The 14,966-nt window shown below is 39.9% G+C and overlaps 1 protein-coding gene across 2 annotated transcripts in view; it reads left to right on the forward strand.

Moving 5' to 3' along the window:
* The first annotated feature begins 80 nt into the window (after positions 1 to 80).
* lrrc75a (leucine rich repeat containing 75A) overlaps positions 81 to 14,966 on the forward strand; it is a 35,205-nt gene continuing 20,319 nt past the window's right edge. The window contains exons 1-2 of one of the 2 annotated variants that reach the window (XM_052078956.1): positions 81 to 751; positions 1,044 to 1,303. In XM_052078956.1, the coding sequence (XP_051934916.1) occupies positions 550 to 751; positions 1,044 to 1,303 (462 nt within the window). In that variant the 5' untranslated portion in view covers positions 81 to 549. The remainder of the gene's footprint in view (positions 752 to 1,043; positions 1,304 to 14,966) is intronic. The other variant, XM_052078957.1, reaches the window with a different exon arrangement.

Genomic DNA, 14,966 nt, shown 5'->3' on the forward strand with positions numbered 1-14,966 from the left:
GATGATCACCAGTACGCACACACCGTAAACCTTATGAAAATCACATGATAGGTTGTTTTTTAAAAACAGACAGTGCCCTCTGGTGGAGCAACACCTCGTGGTCGTGAAAAAACACCGCGGTTTTGCGTACGATGCTTCTGAAAGGTAATATAGGTTATAATCAGCCTCCACCTGGCAGTCTGTGTTCCATGATTTTAATACTGCGTTTACAAAACTCAGTAAATATTTTTGAGCCCTTATATAGCCGCCTATTGTAAAGAGTAATGGGGTAATAAGACGCTGGAAACTCGTCGGTGCTCTCTGCCTGGAGGCGGTTGGGGGCGTGCTCCATGCACTCCAAGCGAGAGGTTGTCATCCATAATTTAGTCCCAACCCAAGCAAGGCGAGCAGGCTGGTACTCTTCCGCTCTTCCTCGGACAGACGCTCAGCCTGGTTGTCACACGTTTTTAGCGCTCTGTGGCAGGCGACTGGTGAATTCCGCGGGTGGAACGCTGGTGACAAAGAGACAGTCGTCTTTCAACGGCGGACGTAAACATTGCCATGTCCTGAATGCTTCCTGCACCACCGCCTCGTTCCGTGCACCGCTCCAGGACAGGGGGGAAGGGGTCGGGGGCTCTTGTTGGGGTGGCTGAGATGAGAACACGGCAGCAACGACAACACATCGTTCCCGGAGGTAAATCAAGGCGAAGACGCGGTGAAGTTGTGTTTGGGACAGGAGACTGCGGCTGGCTTCAGTTCTTCTGTGTGACTGGTGCGTTTTGAGCGGCCATGCTGCAGGCAGCATCCTCCGACCTCTTCCCCACTTGAGCTGTATGAACTGCTTCCCCCTGCTTCTGCTTTATTGTTGTTTTCTACTCCATGTACGGCAGTGCCTTTCTAATGCAGATTAAATCCGAGTTCATTACTGGTAGTGCTTCATAATCCCCCTCAAGTGTCCAGACTGTACAGATGTGATCAGCTGCAGGCACTCCGAAGGAAACAACCGCTAAGGCTGCCGCTGCATGGCCGACTGCCCGGTGGGATCAGGCTTGTTTTTATCACAGCACACAGCACCATGGGGGGCAAACAGACCAAGGGACACGATGCTGGAGGAACCAGCCCTCAGCACAGCTGGAGGCGCACCCCCACCAAGGAGCGAGGGGACCTGTTTGCATCCCTCATGCTGAGGTCAGGGGACAGGCTGAGCCGCGGTGTTACCCCACCGCCTTACCAGCGGCGAATCGGAATGATCCAGGAGATGATGTTGATGGCCAAGCAGGGCAAACACGACGAGGCTACAGAGATGCTGAGGACACTACGGCAGGTAATGCCACTCCGCTCTTCGCTCAGGCTTTGTCTTTGTAACCCTTACATCAGGGTCGGGTCAAAGTTGACCTGTTGACAATGTGAATGGGAAAAATACTCTGTCAATGTCATTCTTCACCCTGAAATATGAGGATTTTTTTTCCTAAGGAGACCCAAAAGACACAAAAATTACTTTAGAAACGTCATCCTAAGTTTGTATACACTAAGGTTGTACTGTAAATCGATGCGCAGCCGGTTTAGACCCAACGGTAGTCATTTCGCAAATTCAGCGTCGGCCAGCAGAACTGCGAGAGGGTTTGCACTGCTGTCAAAGTGGTCACAGCCAACTTCAGTCGTGGGCAATCAAAGCGCCTCCTTTCATTCCCGTGAAACGCAGCATACCATTCTTGCACAGGGTTACTTTTAAAATGTATTCCGGTGCAGTTATGAGTAGCCTGTTTATAAACGTAGTTTGTAATATAATCCAAGTACCCTAATGCTCATGAAGACAAAGTAAAAATAAATATTTCTGCAATATATATTTGTACGCAGTACATTTGCAGGCCTATTGGCCGGCCTGGAAATAGCGCAAATCTATCGATCGGAGACACAGTAGTACAAAAGCTCATGTTGACCGCTGGAATGGATCAAATTTCAATTAATTGGCCCAAAATTTATTTAATCATCACATATAACATATCTTTGTTTATCCATCTATGACAGTGACTTATAGAGGCAGACAGAACTATTTAATGATCTTTTATTAGATGGTGGAAAGTATAGAATTGACATGTATTTTGTTACGCCCATTATGCTCTGTGGCTGTTAATTTGTTTGTTAATATGTGTACAAGAGCTCTTCCCTGCTCCTTCCTGATTGGTGGCCTTTGTCCCCAACTCATTTAACCCAGTGGTCCCCAACCGCCAGTCCGCGGACCGGTACTGGTTCGCAGGGCATTTGGTATCGGGCCGCACAGAAAGAACTTGCCTTAATTCCAATTTATTTATTACAGAATACAAAGATGTTTTATTTTGAAAAATTACCGGATTCTCCGTTACATCCGTCTGGGTCAGGCTTGACACACGTCAAACTACGCTTCTCCGTCACGTGACCGATTAGGCTAAAAACAAAACGCCGGAGCTCGCAATGCTTCAGAAAACATTTGTCTAAAATTAGGGTGGGTTTGGAACGGATTAGCATTTTACATGGAAAACGTGTCTCTACTAACAAAATTTTCTAGTTTAAGAAATTTCTTCCAGAACCAATTGCGAGAATGTTGTGTTTAAGATTGTTGACCGAGCTATATTGAGCGGTCTATACTGGATGGGGATGTTTGTACCAATGACCTCACGACTTATTTGCATGAGAAAGCACTGGATCATGCCGGAAGAAAAAAAAAAAATCAAGGGCCTTTCCCAGACTGTTCCCACAAAGCAGAAGCATAGGTTTGTCCAAAATGTCTGCGTCGGGTGAAGAGTTCAAATTCACACGAGACCAAGGGATATACTGCCCAAACAACCGATTGACTTAATTGAGTCTGACTATGACGTGGTGATGACAACCCCTATAGATTAATTAAAAAGTGCCTCAATACTTTGGTCCATGAAGTATCCGACCTTCCCGACTCAACACTGACTAAAAGAGTGTGTGGGATGTTACGATTTTGACGTAGCAGCAGTGTCCCTGCTCAGTTGGTCAGTTGTTTTCAGGCTGACTGCAGTGGAGCTGATTTCCAGGCTCTCTTTATTTCCTGTGCTTCTCATTGCACGGCTGTTCGCTGCTGCTGTTTGTGAAAGAGAAGAGGGAAAGCCCCTGTACAGACTACATGCCATGTCACAAATGTTGGAAAATAAAAGGGCATAATCCGAAGGTGTCAAGTTGCATTGAAGAAAACCTCAATATCTACGGAAAGGTGTAGTTCTTTACTTTTTCAGTGACAGCGGTGACTACAGTGGGACAGTTTATCGTGTTTTTAGGTTACAGGGTGCATCGAAGGGTTAAACACCTCTCAGCATGATACACCACAGCAAACTCAAACCACAATATTGTCAATGAATAGTTTAGTTTAAACTGAGCTATCGTGTCAACGAAGACAGAATTGTTGGATACACATTTTCTGGTGTGTGTACCTCATGTTGTGGCCAGTGAGTGTAGGTGTTCGATTTTCAAAACATCAGTCATTACAGGTCCAGTTACGCAAGCAGAGATGAAAGTCCTCCGGATTTTCCCGGAATTCCGGGTTTTTCAAATTTTTATGAAAATCTCTCCGGAGAATTGAGGAAAATTTGCCTAAAATTAATCCGGATATGAGTTGACAACATTGAACGAAAACGCGTTTGAGTTCGTTGTTTTGCTTTCACAAGCGTAGCCATGTTGAGACACTAACACTAGTAACAGTGAAGAGATTTTTAGCAATTAGGTAGCTGACTTTTATTGCTGTGTTGGGTCTGTCTCAGTGACAGACTGAGACTGCTGTTGTCTTCTTCTCTGATCAAAACAGTGTTCCCCCTAGCGGATGATCCATTGATTGCAGCTTATGAAATTCATTCTGTGTCTTATGTATTTTTCCACTGTTAAATTATCCTGCGGGCCTAATCGAACTTCCGTGGGGGGTCGGCTGCAGCCCGCGGGCCGTATGTTTGACACCGATGGTGTAGTTGAAGGGGACGGTGGGGTTGCCCCATTTTCTAAATTAGTTTGCACTTTCCCTTACACACTTTAACATAGCAGCCATTTAAACAATTCAATTCCTTGTGAATAAGTCATACAATCAAGCTGTCCTTGACATCCTCATCCATCCATCCATCTATCCATCCATCCATTTTCAACACCGCTTATCCTGAAGAGGGTCGTGGGGAGTTGCTGGGGCCTATCCCAGCTGACTTAGGGCGGAAGGCAAACTACACCCTGAACTGGTTGCCAGTCAGTCACATGGCACATATAGAGGCAAACAACCATTGATACCCACATTCACACCATCACTGAGTGTGACAAGTCAAGTCAGACAAGTGTACAAGCAGATCAGACGGACCGATGTACAGTATGCTGAAAAGAAATTTTGCACAAAAAAAGCCTGCACGGTGTAAACATTTTTTTTTCCAAACAAGTAATGTAAGTGGAGTTAAAATTGCGATCGTTTGATAATGTAGCCAAGTGATTGAAAAATTAATCGGTAACGTGTTAACGTAAGGTCACCTAAACCTCTGTTAAAAAACAACGGTGTGAATCAGAGCACTGATGCTAAGATTTACAGTGTTGTTACCAAGAGTACTGGTACGTTAGCTTGCTTGCAAGTTGCAGTATTTGAATGCTAGAAATGAACTCAATCTCAAATATTTACTGTCGGAATTTGGGCTCACTGCTTTCGGCATACAGTATTTAACCCTTTCAGCGTTTGCAACCGTTTTCTATCTAGAAATCACTGAAGCTTAATTTCAATGTTTAACATCCATGTTTTGAAAAAGTGCACGTGTAGTACCTCAACAAATTCCTTTCTTTCACATATTCTGGTTATGAAAAGTATGTATTTGGAAATGATTGATCCTAGTCTCATCTGTTCATGTTCTGGTGGGATTCTGAGGCCCTCCTACGTTGTAAGAATGACTACGGTAGTGTTGGAAGAATATAAGAAAATTGTTGATCAGTTTTCTCAATTGCACGCTGATGTGCATTAATGTTGTGTTTTACTGAAAACATAAGACAGCGTTTCTGCTTCCATGGAGGACTAACAAAGGAAATTCGAAAAGTATTTACATTTGAAAAGATGAAATCAGACCTTTGAGACTTTTTAAAATCCATCCATTTACCCGTTCCATTCTTTGTACTATTAACCTCATTAATTGTGAAGCTTGCCCTAACTGACTTTGGGCGAGAGTCGGAGATCATAGTTCAAAACCTTTTTTACTTCCTTCCGATATATTTTTTGTCCACTAAGATTGCTGGTAAGAATTATGTTAACAGTTTTAGAGATTTGTGTGTGTGTGTGTGTGTGTGTGTGTGTGTGTGTGCGTGTGTGTGTGTGTGCGTGTGTGTGTGCGTGTGTGTGTGCGCGTGTGTGTGTGTGTGTGTGTGTGTGTGTGCGTGTGTGTGTGTGTGTGTGTGTGTGCGTGTGTGCGTGTGTGTGTGTGTGTGTGTTTAGCGTTTCCATAGACCGTTTTAACCCTTTCAGGGATGGCGGTTACGACAGTGGACAGCTTATTACGGTATGTTATCAGGTTACAGGTCATCATTATTGGTGCATGAAAGGGTTAATTGTCTGGCTACTTATGCTTTACTGTCATTGTTTTTCACTTCAACCAGAGTTTGAAAGTTTGATTATTTAGTTGTTAGCCGCTGTAAAGAGGAGCGGTGGAATGTGAGAGGATGACTATTTTCTCATGAAAGTTGTCTTACCGCGCAACAATTTTTCACTTTGATTATAATGGCAACAGTACACCGCATGGCCAGTGGAGAATTGAGACAAAAGGCTGCAGTGCTCACTAAATCCAGCGACTCTTTTTTTCTTCTTCATTTTATGGAGTCAGTTGAGAAATTAGCATGTCAATATAAAAACTTGTTTCATAATCCCGACATCATCGGCCCATTGTTTGCCATTCAAACGTTTAAAAATTAAATGGGTGTGACAGGTCATGTTTTATCAACCGCTTATGTTTGCAATTCAGGCAGTTGGGATTGAGCCCTGCAAGTTCTGCGCAGCAACGGCATGCTAACATCCAACATGAAAGGATACAAAGCATGCACTGTTGCTGCTTCACTGAATGCCATCAGGTTTAAAAGACTCTCAGTTCCACATAGCTGCAGGAATAGAAACTGACACAGCACATCAGTCATGAACAGCGAGCGCTGTAGTTTTCCTGACATGTTGGTCCTTTGTCCGATGACCCCTGATGGATCGTTCCCAGTTAATGCTGGAGAGGGGGAGGGCGGGGAAATTTCTGTGAACTGGTTCCACTCCAAAGAACAAAGTTTTACAAGGAGATGAGATAATACTTTAATGCCATGTTGCAGCACATGATACACAGGGCCGTGATATCCCATTTGGCCTGAGGTTTGTGCACACTTAAGGTAAGGAAACCCACACAAGCATTACATGGACAGAAAGAAAATGTGAAGTATCTGTTCTCGCTGGTTACTAGGTTCCCTTGTATGTTGCCCAAGAACAAAGACGATCAGTGCAGACTTGAGCCTAAGTAGACAATGATTAGAAGCTGGTCTGTTAGCAGCTAATGACGAGGCCACCTTCTTAATCATGACACTGCAGTGAAGCTACAGTTCCCATTCATATGCCATTTCCCTCTGGGATATCTCAAACATGAACCATAACATCCGTTTCTGTGGGAACCTCCCTCAGTGTTTGCCTCAGAGTTTCTCTTGTTTGCTATAAACCAGCGAAAACACTGCTTGCGTTTTGTTTTTTTAATGCAATAAAGCATAGAAGCTACTTTGATGTTGCCACACAATAAAAAGCTAAAACGTGAACTCATTTGGATTATTCTCAGAAAAAAAGGAATTGTATTTAACTCAACTTTCTGGTTATATAAAACGTTGATTTAAAATCCGGCAAGAATGCCCCTCCCACCAAATTTCCTTCAACCCGTTTTCCCTGTGCCGCAATAACAGTTTTCCGACAAGTGGCAAAACTTATGTGCTTCAAACGGATTATTTGTCACTCCTAGTTGAGGTTTACTGTAGAACTGTCACATAAAACCCAAGGACATTGAGTATTTAAACACAATTTGTTCAACCGAATCATAGCTGTCTCAGGAAAGTCAACTAACTTCATACTAACATATCATGTGATCTGCCATAAATGGTCTGAGAGCAGCAGCTTTAGCAGGGAAGCCCAGACGATCACAATGCGTTCCCAGGTCAGCCAGGAGACGTTGTCACTCCACCGTGTCGTGGGTCGTCCCTGGGCCTTAATGCCTGGGGGAAAATCGCACAACACTTCACAAAGGAGGCCTAATCAAATGCCCGAGTCACCTCATCTGGCTCCTCTCAATATGGAGGAGCAGCAGCTAGATTCTGAGACAATTGGATGAAGAGAGGGAGAGAGAGAGAGAGAGAGAGAGAGAGAGAGAAGATACACAAAACATTTTATTTTTGACGTTTTACAAACTCAGTTCTTGTCTTCTCAAGTCTTTTGTTTGTTCACCTTGACCAGAGTTTTCTAGGAATATTGGTGAATGTGCTTGGTTAACATGATCTTGTTATCAGCACAGATAATAAATAGAGAAAGGTATTGAAATATCCTTTATGAATACAAGAGAAAATTGAGGATGTATATAATCCCGATACAAACCAAAAGTTGTAAAAATATCACGGTTAAGGGTGAAGTATGAGCTTTAATGGAGACTTCTTTCTTCTTACTTTTTTTCTTTTCTGATTGATATAAAAATGATTTATTAGATATAAACACATAACGGGGTAGGACTAGATACGTTTTTTACTTCTTCCTACTCCCTTGAACATAATAACTGTGTTGAAAGAAGACTGATTTCTTTCTTTTTACTATTTTATCTACCTTCTTTTCTGTCAAATTATTACTGTACATGTTTTATGTTCAATAAACAACAACAAAAACAACAATTTTAAAAAAGCAAAAAAAACATTGAAGTATTTTTTGGCCGACCTGTCATCTAAGCCAGGTTCGGAATATACTGTAAGTACAATTAACAAGAATTAAGATGGCCTTTTTTAGGAAGTTATCATTTTTAATGATTAGCCACTTCAGTGTAACCATCAGACTTCAGCACGGAATTGATGGGAGGGTTCAAAGAAAATTCCAAGTACCGGAATATCCTGGATGGTAGATTAGAGGCGTAACAGGTATGCGATCTTTGATAAAGGTTATCATGTGCTGCAGTTATGGATTTTTTTTTTAATCCACTCCTCTGTCTCCGTCATTCTATGTTCAGAGCAGCACTCCGATGTTGATCCTCTCGAGTGGGTGGACCTTGCTATTGAAGGGTCAGCTGATACTTTTCTTCTCTTAGAATAATTAGATATTTTGCATTTTTATTTGGTTTTTGGCATGTATATTTCATGAGGGTTCAGTTAACAATGGACTGTATACACCATTTGCGCAATATATGCACATGGCCCAAATTGATTATACTCTCCACAGATTCATGCGCTGATATAGGAAAGCAGCCCCAAATCATAACTAAGCCTCCACCGTATTTCGCAAGAGCTGGAGTGTTGTTTTTCTCATATGGCAAGCTTTATTTAGAGAATGCTTTTTCATGGGGACAAATAATATAATCTTACAATAATGACTCTGTTTACCATTCAGTCAAAGCCCCTGTCATTATTTCCTGTGCTCCAGAAATCATTAGGCAGCATAGAAATGTGACTCATACCTTTTCTGTAGGAGACTGAGCCGCTCGCCTCTTCTTGCTCGCTCAGTCTTCATAGTATGGAAAGCTCTGATCCGTACTAACACCAACACACACACACAAGGACACTCTAAGCCTGTGCGCATAACCCATAAACAAAGTGTGATTTAGTCTGTTTTAAAATTGATATTGTAAATGTTGCCTGCATTTACGTATGATTGTGATGTTTTTATCGGAACAGCTTGGATGAGAGTCAGTAAGGAGATATTTTGTCATGTAACAGAGAATTAAACAATCATACATTGTATCATTGGGAGCAAATTCTAAAGGCTGATTGTCTTTAATGGCAAATTACTTAAGCCGTGGGTCGGCAACACGCGGCTCCAGAGCCGCATGCGGCTCTTTTTCGACATCTAGTGGCTCCCTGGAGCTTTCTAAAAAATATTTGAAAATGGAAAAAGATTTTGATAGTAGGCTAATATAGTTCATATAGATATAGATACATGTTACAGCTTCGAAAAAGGAGAGCTGTGGTGTTGTTTTTTTAAAAACGTACACTTTATTTATGCTTTCAACAGTCTCGACAAACACAGACACGTCTGCGTCCAACTCCGTGCCTTCTCCCTTCTTGTTCGACTCGAGAGGCGTTCAAAGACTGCCTCTGAAAAACGGAAATTAATGATCACTTCACTGACACTAAGAAAAGCGAAAATAATGTACCAAAACAAAAAAATCAAGTGAGGAAATCACAAAATAAATTCTATGGGGGCACCTGTGAGCAGACAACAAAGGAATGAATAACATAAACAATTCTGAGACAGTCCAGTCTCCTACATACATACAGCATGTGTTTCCTTCATTGTAAGTTTTATAGAAGGCTATTATTTTTTTTGCTGCTCCAGACAATTTGTTTTTTTTTTGTTTTTTTTGTCCTATATGGCTCTTTCAACATTTTGGGTTGCCGACCCCTGACTTAAGCCATCCTGTAGACAATTATAATGACGCATCATTGTATAATGCTTATTTGGCCAGTCCGTGGTATCAATTGTTCCTCTGTAGTAAATGATGCTTTTAAACCAAACCATTTGCATGACAATTGAGCCTCTCCCGCCACCAATTTAGTTCGTTTACTTTTTGGTAAATCTAATACAGTACTTGCAGTAAAGCACAACAATACATATACTAAATTGAGCATGCACCGTGATTCAGATACAGCCACTTTTTAGATCCACACACATGGTTAATATGAAATAAGACTTCTGCATTTAACACAGCAGGCCCACCGCATTAGGAACACTCCTGGATTAACAGACAGCTTCCCTACTGAGCGTTTGAGCTGGGAGAACCAATGCTCTCATGTCAATCAAGCCTGCCCTTCAGTTGTGAAGGATTCTTAACCACTCAGCCATGGCTGCCTCAACGACGTGCTCATTATTTGCAGGTGTATTCATTTGCTTTTTTTACTTGCAGAGCTGGCTGGCTGACATTTTCTACTTAGCAATATTGGTCATTGTCATATATTAAAGCATACAACTCACGATAAACGGGTTTTGTCACAGGGGTGGGACAAAATAAGCATATTGTCACAACAAGTTCATTCTTTTCTTGGACAGACATTATTATTATTATTATTATTATTATTATGACTAGACTAGAATGCCTTTATTGTCATTTTACATCAGGTATATAACAAAATTTGGAGCACCGCTCCATTTGATAATCCATCTGTGAAAAAACACCATTTATGCTGAACATGGGTGCTGGAGCCTATCACAGCTCACTATGGGTGAAAGGCAGCCTACACCCTGAACTGGTCGTTAATCGGTCGCAGGGCCCATATAGAGACGTACAACCATTCATACCCACATTGACACTGTCACTGAGTGTTAACCGATCACACGCTGCCCGCACACCAGTCAGGCGAGTGTACCACTACACCAGGGGTGCCCAACCAGTCAACGATCAAGTCAATGATCCCACGGCGACCACGAGGTGTGTAGGAAAAAAAAAATGACATGACAGGAAGTCAGTGTTGCCAATTTACAGACTTTGACGCTATATTTAGCGAGTATTCAGACCCTCTCGAGCAGCTTTTAATTTAAAAAAAATAATTAGTTTTTTTAATACAAATTACAAAAGAAAGGGGGGTGTTGTGATGTTGACACTGGACTGGTAGATGTCCAAGAACTAGGACAAAAATCACGGTAATTGGACAAACAGGTAAAGTGGCTTTACGTATTGCACACCGGAGATGGGTAGCGATTCAACATACAGTACTGTAATTTGAATTGCTTTTAAAATGCCAACTTTAGATCTTTACTGAAGACTACGGTAACTGGGAGAGGCTCCAGCATGCACGCAACCCTCGTGAGGAAAAGGCAGTTTGGATAATGGATGGAATGGATGGATGCTGTTCAGGATAAGCGGTGTTGAAAATGAGTGCATGGAGCATCAGCTTTTGTCAGTACTGTAGTGATATTTGATTTGATTTTTGATTTGATTTGTTTTGTTTATTGAACATAAAACATATACAGTAATAATTTGACAGAAAATAAGGTAGATAAAAAAGTAAAAAGAAAGAAATCAGTCTTCATTCAACACAGTTATTATGTTCAAGGGAGTAGGATGAAGTAAAAAAACGTATCTAGTCCTACCCCGTTATGCGTTTATATCTACTAAATCATTTTTATATCAATCAGAAAAGAAAAAGTAAGAAGAAGTCTCCATTAAGGCTCATACTTTACCCTTAACCGTGATATTTTCACAACTTTTGGTTTGTATCGGGATTATATACATCCTCACCCTGGCACTCTTGTGTCAATTTTCTCTTGTATTCATAATGGATATTTCAATACCTTTCTCTATTTATCAACTTAGTTCTGATTTATCATTATATTTAATGTTTAGAATTTATCATTTTAACTCTGATTGATGTAGGTTGTTTGTACTATTTTTTTGAATTGGTTTTTGAAATCAGCAAGCGATTGACTCATTTTTAGGTCCGTTTCGAGATTATTCCACATATTAACACCTTTGCTAGATACACTTCTTTGCTTGATGTTTGTTCTTGTTTTGAGTTTTTTGAATAAGTTGGTACCTCTTAATTCATAGTTTCTTTCTCGAATTTCAAAAAACTTCTGAATGTTTTGGCAGAGCAGGTTATTGTGTGCTTTGTACATTAATTGGCCGATTTTAAAGTCAACCAGGCCATAAAATTTCATCGTATTTAATTTGATAAATAGTGGATTTGTGGGTTCCGTATATTTTGATCTATTAATAATTCGAATTGCTTTTTTTTGTAGTTTGAGAATAGGGAGTGTGTTTGTTTTGCAGGCATTTCCCCATAATTCCACACAGTAGGTCATATCTGGTAATAATAATGAAGTGTATAATGTGTACAAAGAGCTCTTATTTAGCACTTCCTTGGTTTTGTAGAGGATCCCTACGGTCTTGGCTATTTTTCTTTTTACGTTATCGATATGTGGTTTCCAACATAGTTTTGAGTCTATTACTAATCCGAGAAACTTGGTTTCATACGCTCTTTCTATTTCAATTGAGTTTACCATAATTTTAGCTTGGTGTTTGATTGGTCTTGTGCCAAAAACAATTGACTTCGATTTTTTCAGGTTAAGTGACAATTTATTTTTGTCGAACCAGTTTTTTAATTTGTTTAATTCGTTTTCTACGGTTGTCAGGAGCTGTTTCAGATTTATTCCAGAACAGTAGAAAGTTGTATCATCAGCAAATAGGACACATTTAAATAGTTTTGAGACCTTGCAGATATCATTTATATATAAGATGAATAGTTTTGGACCAAGCACTGACCCCTGAGGAACTCCTTGAGTGATTTTCAGTTGATTCGTTTTTTTATTGTTGAGTTGCACGTACTGATATCTGTTTTCTCAATAACTTTTTATCCATTTATAAGCTACACCTCTAATGCCATATCTTTCTAGTTTTTTCAATAATATACTGTGATCTATTGTGTCAAAAGCTTTTTTTAGATCTAGGAAAACCCCAACAGTAAATTCTTTGTTGTCTATATTAGTGGCTATTGCTTCCACAAACTCCATAACTGCCATTGAGGTGGTCCGTTTTTCCCTGAAGCCATATTGATTCTCACTTAACAGCGCATGCTTTCGTATAAAACTATCAAGTCTGCGAAAAAATCGTTTTTCTAATATTTTTGAAAATTGTGGTAGTAGTGATATTGGTCTATAACAGGTGTCACCAACATTTTTGAGGGTGAGAGCAACTTCATGTGTACCGATTGTGTGAAGGGCTACCAAATTGATACACGTCTGAAATAACATATTTGTCCAAAATACCTTCAATAATATGAGGATGTGTTATTTTTAATACTTGATGATTTAAATTGTCAGACTTTGATCGTGTTTCGAAATGTCTCACAGTACTGCCAATGTTTGCATTTTTAAATCATAATTTCTACTAGCAAATCACAATGTCCAGGCACTGGCGGGCTACTCAAGTGGTCTTCACGGGCTACCTGGTGCCCGCGGGCACCATGTTGGTGACCACTGGTCTATAATTTGTAAACAGATGTTTTTCTCCACTTTTATAGATTGGAATAACTTTAGCAATTTTCATTTTTGATGGAAAGATACCAGCTTTGAATGACAGGTTGCATATGTGCGTGAAAGGTCGCACTACATATTCTATAATCTGCTTGATTATTGTCATATCAATATTAAAGCAATCAGTTGACTTTTTATTTTTAAAAGTTTTTATAATATTTGATACTTCTTGTTTTACAGCAGTAAGGAACATCGTGGAGGAGTTTTTTTCTATGTATCTATCTATTTCAAACACGTTTGTTGGATCAGGAATTTGTTTTGCTAGGTTACTGCCGATGTTGACAAAATACTCATTAAATTCAGTTGCTATTTCTGCAGTTTTTTCCAAAATAGTATTTTTGCCTTTGATAAAATACTCTGGATAATCCATTTTTTAGGACTATTTCTGATTACTTGGTTAAGTATTTTCCATATTTCTTGTGTGTTACCTTTATTCTGCTCTAATAGTGCATGATAATGATCTCTTTTACTGGTTCTTATAATATTTACTAGTTTATTTTTATAGGTCTTATATTTTTTTTCTGCTTCTTCAGTTCTGAATTTTAAAAACAATTTATATACATTGTTTTTCTTTTTACATGCGTTTTCTATGCCTTTCGTTATCCATGGCTTACTTGGGTCTTTATACTTTTTGGAGACTTTAGTTAATGGAAAATGTTTATCATATAAGGAGATTATGGTAGACTGAAATACTTCAAACGCTGTATTTGGGTCTTCGTTTGAGTAGACCTCGGTCCAGTTTTGTTTTTCTAGGTCTTGCTTAAAGGCATCGATGGAACGTTGGGGTCTTATTTCTGTTATACAAGTTGTTGATTTAGCTTTTCTGTCGAAAAAAATTATGAAAAACTGCAAAAACAGGTAGGTGGTCACTTATGTCATTAATGAGAAGTCCACTTTCCATTTTATGATCAATCTTATTTATAAATATGTTATCTATTAATGTGGCCGTGTCAACTGTTATTCTGCTAGGTTTCAGGATTACTGAGAAAAAGCTGTTGCTGTACATAGTATTTATGAAGTCAGTTGTTTTTTTGTGTCTATTTGGGTTTAATAAGTCAATGTTAAAGTCACCACATATTATTCGTGTTTTCTTATCGTTGTAGTAACTGCGCATATCTGTTAGTTTTATATTGAATGTGTCAATACATGTTCCTGGTGTCCTATAGATGCAACTTATGATGATATTTGATGCCTTTTTATTGTGTATTTCAATGGTTAGACATTCCATTAGGTTTTCTATTGTGTTTGTCAATCTCTCGATTTTACTGCATTTAAGTGCTTTGTCTACATATATTGCAACCCCCCCCTCCTTTTTTGTTTTCTCTATTAGTTGCAAACATTTCATAACCTTCTATTTCCATTTCAGTTGTTTTATCTTCATCAAGCCAAGTTTCTGATATGGCAATTATTTTAAATGTATTGAATTTAGTCAGGTATTCTTTAATTTTTGTGAAGTTTTTATAGAGACTTCAACTGTTTAAGTGTATTACCGAAAGTGCATTTTCCAATTTTATATTAGTGTTGAATTGTTCATCCAGGGCGGCCCGGTAGTCCAGTGGTTAGCACGTGGGCTTCACAGTGCAGAGGTACCGGGTTCGATTCCGGCTCCGGCCTCCCTGTGTGGAGTTTGCATGTTCTCCCCGGGCCTGTGTGGGTTTTCTCCGGGTGCTCCGGTTTCCTCCCACATTCCAAAAATATGCATGGCAGGCTGATTGAACACTCTAAAATTGTCCCTAGGTGTGAGTGTGAG

Source organism: Hippocampus zosterae, chromosome 10 (assembly GCF_025434085.1).
Source record: "Hippocampus zosterae strain Florida chromosome 10, ASM2543408v3, whole genome shotgun sequence".
NCBI classification, from domain to species: Eukaryota; Metazoa; Chordata; class Actinopteri; order Syngnathiformes; family Syngnathidae; genus Hippocampus; species Hippocampus zosterae.